Here is a 7970-nt window from a genome sequence, read left to right on the forward strand (position 1 = left end):
TTCATCCTCTTTACTAAAGGTGGGTCACGCGTTTGGCTCTCAGCTTCCTGGGAACCCAAGTCAAGAGAAAAACATCAATGAATTTGTTATTCACAGTATTCATAAGACAAAAGCAAATTAGATACCTGAGACAAACATGTTTATTCTAGTTCTAAGACCAGAAATTTCTTCCGTGGAGCCTCATAAAAATGACACAGTGAAACATATTGAAAGAAATCCTCAAAGGAAAAAATCCTCACAGTAAACACAGCAATGAGTTTCATAAGTCTGCTATTTATAAAATCAGTGCAAAGTGATAAGATGATGCTGAACACAATTCAGTAATCATGATACTGTTCAGTAGTGGTCGAGCTTAACTGAGGAATATAAAGAGAACTGGAAATTGAGCCTAACCCCTTGTGTAATAATTTTATAATTAGTTGAAATGTCTAAAAGAACTATTTGATGAACTCAATTTTAATTTACTCAAAGTGAATAAATGTTACTCTCAAGTAAATTCCATTTTTCATAATTATCCGTCTAAACTGAAATGCCAAATGCAAACTTTATAGCAAAACAAACTCATCTTGATGGACTGTATTAACCGTGTAATTGCCAGACTATTGTCTAGAGCAGGGGTAGTCAACCTTTTTATACCTACCGCCCACTTTTGTATCTCTGTTAGTAGTAAAATTTTCTAACTGCCCACCAGTTCCACAGTAATGGTGATTTATAAAGTAGGGAAGTAACTTGACTTTACAAAATTTATAAAGCAAGTTAAAGCATCTAATAATAATCACTTACCAAGTACTTTATATTGGATTTTCGCTAAGTTTGGCAGAATAAATCTTTATAAAACAACTTACTATAGTTAAATCTATCTTTTTATTTATACTTTGGTTGCTCTGCTACCACCCACCATGTAAGCTGGAACGCCCACTAGGGGGCGGTAGGGACCAGGTTGACTACCACTGGAAGAGAGTGCCTGTCAGTGGATTCCTGAAATCTTGCCTGACTGGTAGAAAGATAGCAATTTTATAAACATTGATCAGTGATAATGGGCCTGGTTATAAATTTCCAGATAGTTCTTATTTGGACAGTTCTTCACAGTTATAATATGTAATGCAAGACAGCTGGTTCTACTCTCAAATATCTGTTTTTCTTACTTATACTCCAGCAAAAAGGATTTTTTTTCAGAATGACCCATCAAATTCATTTACAAAATCTCCATCCTGATTTAAACTATGATTTCCTAAAATAAATAAATTAAACTACCTAACAATTTAGTATTCCAGTTATAGAAACAAGCAGAAAATTCTAGTGAATTTAAAGAAACCTGTTCAAAGTGATTATAACAAGTATCATTGTAAGTCAAGTCAAGATGGAGAAAAAATATAAATGTACCATGAGTCATTGATTTTCAAATTGGAAATGTTAGTTTGTGTATTCATTTTGTAAAAATATATCTACCTATGCTTGACAATTCTCAATGGCAAATAATTATGAGTTAGGTAATTTCTAAAAAAGTGAATCATCTTACATTGAGATAAGCAATAAAGTTGGAACTAGAAACATGAAATACTTTTAAGGAAAAAAACAATATTCAAAACTAATGAAACAAGGTGAATAGTAAAATATACGGCTTGATCAGGTAACTTTTTTTTTTTAAGTGAGAGGAGGGGAGATAGGAGACAGACTCCTGCATGCACCTCAACTAAGATAGACCTGGCATCCCTTTAGAACCAATGCTCGAATCAACCGAACTATTTTTAGAAACTGAGGCTGATGTACTTGGACCAACCAAGCTGCTGCTTGAGGGAAGGGAAGGAGGAGAGAAGGGAGAGAGGGAGGGAGAGAGAAGGAGACATTAACTTCTTTTGTATGCCCTGACTGGTAATCAAACCCAATATGTCCAAATGCTGGGCAGATACTCTATCAACTGAGCCAGCTGGCCAGGGCCTTTCTTTTTTTGGAAAAATTTTCTTCCAGTTGGTCATCACTAAATCATTCTGAAAGGTGGTGGAATATTTTCCAATCCTAACTGCCTTGGTACAATCACATTTTCTTCTTTCCTGAAATGAGATTTGTGTATTTCCCCTACACAAATGTAAAATTTTAAATAAAAGTTAACATGGAGTTCTGACATTAATTCTACAGTAGCAAGAAATTTTAAAAACTTAAAATCATAAGAAACTTGTTAACTTGAGTTTTTCAATGTATGATAGAAATATATAATTTCTTCAGTAAACAATTTATTTTGAAATAAAATCTAACCTAGTTCTTAAAAATCTAATATAGCCACTGTTGAAATAAATGACAAACACTGCACTTTAATTTTAGATATACTGTTGTATATAATGTAATTTTAGTCTCTAAAGACTCATGTGGGTCTAGAAAGTACATTGCTTACTCTATGATATACACCCTACTCACTACTTAAAATAATTGGATTTTATTTTTAAAATATAACTTTGGATTAAATCTTATGTCCCTAAAGATGTTTCTGTTTTGTACCAATCCATGAAATATCTCATTTCTCTTACAAATCATTTTATAGCAAAAGAGTATCACACTGAATCAAAACTTTCTCTAGAATGATTCATATTTTTCTTGCTAGCTATTATGACTAAATTTAGATTGTTGGGTTATGTGTATCAGAAATTGTGTATGATATCTATTCCAGAATTCTATTTCTGTATAACAAACTACCCCAACACTTAACAACTTAAAAGAATTTTTTTTTTTTACTTTCTCTTGTAGTTCTAGAGGTGGACAGGTTCAACTGGGCAGTTCTCGTTTAACACACTTCATATGGGTTTAGGCAAATCATGACTGTAGCTGGAGTCACCTAAAGGCTTCTTTACTCATATATTTGATATCTGGGCTGAGAGATGGCAGAAAGAGCTGGTGCTGGTCAGGCATATAACATATTTCTCTCTTCTTCTCTCCTTCCCTTCCCTCCCCTCTCCCCTCCTCCACCCAAATGGCTTCTCCAAATGATTAGCCTGGGATTCCTCATAGTCCTGGCGGTCTCAGGGTCGGCCTTCTTACATGAAGGCCGACTTCTCCTAAGAAAGCATTCTAAGTTGCCTGAATGGAAATTGCAATGCTTTTTATAAATCAGCCTCAGAAGTCTCAGAATGTCACTTTGCTGCATTCTATTGATTAAGCACGTCACTAAGGTCAAGAGTGGATCAGATTCCACCTTTTCATTGGAAGAGTTAAAAAGAAATTATAGTTATCTTTAATTTACCACTATTCAAAAACGGAACATTGCCAAATTTCTTTAAACTTTTTTTCCTCTCTAGTGAATTTAGAGATCAATATTAGGATATGTTAGTCAGCTAGTTAATTTATTAATTGGTTTTAATTAATAATTAAGAAAACAATGGAAAGTAATATAAAATTTTTCTTTGGCCTCAATTTGCTCTTTGACATAAACATTATTTATAAAATGAATCTTTTATACAACACAGCTAAATTCCTAAATGTATAGATTGATAGTGAGAAACTGATGACTTCCCTAAAAAAAGCAACATTACTACTAGGTGTCTGTTCCAGTTATTTAATATTGTCCCAAACATAATGGCTTGAAAGAAAAATCATTTTATTGTATCTCATAAATCTGTAGTTCAGCATTTGGGGTATGACTAAACTGGGCAACTCTTCTCTGCACAGCTTGACTGGGGTCACTCAGTGTTATTCAATTGGCACCCCACTGGGCTGGAAGGTCCCAGGTAGCTTGACTCACACTCCTGACCCCAAAGCAAACCTCCACCTACTTTTGGTGTTTTCTTGAGGACTTTCCAACAGTCTAGTCAGACTTGTCACAAGAAGGCTCAGGTTCCAAGGGCAAGTGCTCCAACAGTCAGGAAAGGAAGCTATCAAGATGACAAGAACTGTGCAGGGCACTGACAAGCGCCACTTATGACAAATTCTCTTGGTCAAAATCATCAGAGAGAGTTCATCCAGATTCAGGGAGAGATGGCAGAGAACTCTACCTCTTGATAAAAAGAATTTGCAACTATCTAAGTTGCCACAGGGCCCATGAGGACGCAGATGAATGACATAAAACTTAGGTTACTAGGGCCTTTCAGATACCACTTTCCCAGGCTCATTTACCACTGGTTTCTTCCCACTAGTCAAAGAACACCAGGAACACTTATAATTGAACAAACTGGGCTTATTACTCATTGAAGTTAAAGAGACTGAATACTATGAGGAACTATGGGCATCTCAGTAAGATGTTTGGACCTATAGAATTTGGACTTTTCTGTGACTTTGGTTGTCTTACTAAATCTTACTTAAGAGGAAGGATTAGTTCAAGGTTAAGGTTGTAATTGGTAAGGAAGCAGAAGTCATCATATTAATTTGGATAAGGGTGATGTTTGGTCATTTTTGTAAATTGAACGATGTTCATGTTCTGTCTGTGTTCAGATATGATGAAGCCATAATCTTACTCTTTTCTTGAGTCATTGCAGACCCAGGATAATTTCGTCTGATGTAGATGTTCTTTGAAATTATTAACGTTCAGCAGGATAACACTAATATCCAAGGAAGCTTCTCTTTCTCTCACTCCAAACATGCCATACTCATACTGGCCTTGAGTTTTCTCTGCCCTTCATCGGTACTTCTACTCAGTTCCCTATTAATCTTCAGGAATCCTTCCCTCAGCACTCAGTTCTCTCTGAGACATCCTTAGCAGCGGTTACTTGGTTTACACTTTGTTTCCGCAGATAAGATTCTAGCACACAACTCTCTCACAGCTGGTGAATACTGCAGATCACAGGCACTTAGTATATAGTCATAACACAAGAAAAGGTAGAGGTTTAGTTTTCTGTTCCATCAACTGGAGCATATGTGGTGAAACTACTGCTCTAGATGTAGTGAAAAAAATGTTCTGGAAAACTAGACCCCAAGAATCCAATCAGGAACACGACAAGAACTCAGATCTGAACTAAACAATTACTGCTCACTGGAAACAATGTAGGTAGGTACTAGTCCGCCGGGAGCCGGGAGCCTGGAGCGGGACTACATCTCCCACAATCCTTTAGGGACAAGGAGCCGCCATGTTTTGAACTACAATTCCCATAATACACGGCGCCCTCCACTTTGTCGCGATTTCCGAGAACTCTGTCCCATTTCCCATCTTCCATTTCGGTCCTTGCACGGAAGTGAACAAGGTCGTGCAAAAGAGCAGGTGGTGTGATATCGCCATTTTTTGCAAGGCTTCCGACAGCACAATGTTGGGACAGAGCATTCGGAGGTTCACAACCTCTGTGGTCCGTAGGAGCCACTATGAGGAGGGCCCAGGGAAGGTTAGTGTGTAAGGGGCCGGGTTCGTTCGCGCGGGGGCGCTGGGCTGAGACTCCCTGCACTCCCACGGCCTCCTGTGGGCCGTGCGGAGGGAGAGGGAAGCCGACCCGCATCCCACTGCGCCCACACACGGGGAGAGTGCCCTGACCTCGGGGGAGCCCCGTATTCGAGGGAAGGAAGGAGTAGAATAGGCAGCGCTGGAGGTCTCAGCTCCTGCAACAGCAGTGGAGACCTGTCCGCAGCTCTTGTGTCTTCAAGCGGAGCTGCAGGTAGCAGCACTGGGAGTGAAGGTCGTTGGAAGCTCATGAAGACAGGAAGGCTTGTGGCTGTGAGTCGACTTCTGACTAGTGGACTGAATTCTCAGTATTAACCCTCCTTGGTTGAAGGTGGGTTTAGACTAAAGTATAAATAGCTTAAGTCGGGGTGTTAGTAATAGCCTCCGAGGGTACAGGAATGAGAAACGGTCTTGAGGTTAGGGCTGCTTGGTTCTGAAGAAATCTGACTTCGTAGCAGTTAAGGGGCATATGCCCTCCTTAACAAGTGTTTGGTTGTTAACAAATAGTAAACACTGCATTCTGTTTCTAAAATTACTTTGGAGAGTATTTCTGATTTTCTAAAATAAAAGAAAATTCACATTTTTACACCTGTGTTCTTGAATACCACTTGCCGGTGCTCAGTAACGCCAGATAACCTTTTACTTCCTAGTTTATATATGATGAGGGTCATAGGATTTGAAAGATAATGTTTATAAAGGGTTATGATATATGGCGTATGTAACCTGATTATGTAATAGAAAATTAGTGTAGCATCCTCTGTACTTATTTTTCAAATATAAAATCAGATGAAGTTCTGTTTTTGTTTTTTCTCTTTTCCCAACAGAATTTGCCATTTTCAGTGGAAAACAAGTGGCGGTTACTAGCCATGATGACCCTGTTCTTTGGGTCTGGGTTTGCTGCACCTTTCTTCATAGTAAGACACCAACTGCTTAAAAAATAAGGATGTTTTCATTAATTCGTGAAACAGGTAATTAATGGATTTCTAATTTTGCCAAAGCAATGCTTTCCCTATTATTTCTTCCTCTGTTCTTCACCTCAAAAAAAAAAAAAGTTACAAATAACATTTTTGCATGTAAGGCTGATTCTGGAAGTTAAGTGTATATGTGACATTGGCGGAGACAGATTAATAAACCTAAAAACAAGTGTTTCTTTACCTGAAAGCCAGGGTGTGTTTAGTACTACTGTACTGTTTGTTAGGCACACTTTACATTAATAATCTCATGTGGCTCCCTAGCAAGGCTGCGAAGTGAATGACCCGAGACATAAACAATGTGAAGTTGCATAGCTAATGATGGTGGACTAGAATTTTTAGCCAGAGCTTAATTTACACTTCTTAACCAGCGAAGTTCTAGTAGACTGATTGTTAGTGAGGGCAATATATGTTAGTAAATGCCCAGAGGAGTCTTGTGTTCTGGGAGGTTAGCAGAGTCTCTGTAAGAAGAAAATATTTATTTACCATATTTTCCCGTGTATAAGACACTCCATGAATAAGACACACTTTAATTTTGTGGCCCGAAATTTGAAAAAAAATGTATTACATAAAGTTATTGAACTCAAGTTTTATTCATCATAAAATTTATACAACTCCTCATCACTGTCAAAGCTCCCATCTATTAGCTTGTCCTCATCTGTGTCTGATGACGAGTCACTGTCTTCAACAATGAGCACAAAAAAAGTGGGAAATACAAGTAAAAAAATTACTACCACTGTGTAAGACGCATCCATTTTTACAATTTTTTGTAAAAATGTGTCTTATACATGGGGAAATACAGTAGCTTAATTGTAAGCAGAATTTCCCTTAAAACGATACTACAGGAAACTCTGGGATGATTGGAATAAGTTCCAAAATATACTTTAGAAAAGTAAAGACTTTGTCATACTATAGAAGGGAAATGATTAATTCAGGTCTTTACTATGGAAGTATTGTGGTGCATATGATGAAGCAAATCAGTATGAATGAACTCGTGATGCTGTAAACGCTTTCTGATGTACCAGCATACACTGATAGACCATGTGTTAATGAAAACTACTTGGTTTCTCGAATGAGATTTTTTAAATACCATTATTTTTCTGTGTTTTTATTTACAGATAAGAAGAGGATCATTTTGAGAGGTGCAGTCTCTTTGAAAAATGGATTAAACTGTTGAACTCAACATATTAGATGTGTTTGTAAATAAACTTAATGGCATGAATCCTTAATGTCTCTTCTGTGAAATACTAAATGTGAAAATTAAGCTTGTGTGTACTTTTTTATTTGGGTATTATCCCATCATTAGTTTCTGATCAAAATATGTATAATTTCGCTCGTTTCTTAGTCTTAAGTTCTGAGGTTTTATTTGTTTTGACAGAAGGGAGAGAGGGTGGAGAGAGATGATAAGCATCAACTCATAGCTGTGTCCCTTCAGTTCATTGATTGTCCCTCACACTCCTTGACTGGGGCAGGGGTGGGGGGCTCAAGTCAAGCCAATGGCCCCTTGCTCAAGCCAGCAATCTCAGGATCATGTTGATCCAGCACACAAGCTGGTGATCCCGCACTCAAGTTGTTGACCTTGGAGCCTCAAACCTGGCACCCCAGCATCCCTGGCCGATGCTTCATCCACTGTGCCACCACCCACCACC

General features: G+C 37.9%; 1 protein-coding gene and 1 non-coding gene across 2 annotated transcripts; both read left to right on the plus strand.

Moving 5' to 3' along the window:
* The first annotated feature begins 5132 nt into the window (after positions 1-5132).
* COX7C (cytochrome c oxidase subunit 7C) lies at positions 5133-7585 on the plus strand. The gene is made up of 3 exons (XM_066381794.1): positions 5133-5297; positions 6175-6318; positions 7440-7585. Exons 1-2 carry the CDS (start codon positions 5223-5225, stop codon positions 6289-6291), a joined length of 192 nt encoding a protein of 63 aa, XP_066237891.1. The 5' UTR covers positions 5133-5222; the 3' UTR covers positions 6292-6318; positions 7440-7585.
* Positions 7280-7342, plus strand: LOC136404688 (small nucleolar RNA Z39). Its single transcript, XR_010751400.1, has one exon. It is a non-coding gene; the product is annotated as a small nucleolar RNA Z39 (small nucleolar RNA).
* Positions 7586-7970: the final 385 nt, after the last annotated feature.

This window comes from Saccopteryx leptura, chromosome 4 (genome assembly GCF_036850995.1).
Source record: "Saccopteryx leptura isolate mSacLep1 chromosome 4, mSacLep1_pri_phased_curated, whole genome shotgun sequence".
Lineage (NCBI taxonomy): Eukaryota > Metazoa > Chordata > Mammalia > Chiroptera > Emballonuridae > Saccopteryx > Saccopteryx leptura.

Excerpts from the sequence above, each read along its gene's own strand:
- COX7C (XM_066381794.1), top strand. The coding sequence starts at position 5,223 with ATGTTGGGACAGAGCATTCGGAGGTTCACAACCTCTGTGGTCCGTAGG. Across the intron at positions 5,298-6,174 it reads ATGAGGAGGGCCCAGGGAAG|AATTTGCCATTTTCAGTGGA; the intron begins GTTAGTGTGTAA and ends TTTTCCCAACAG.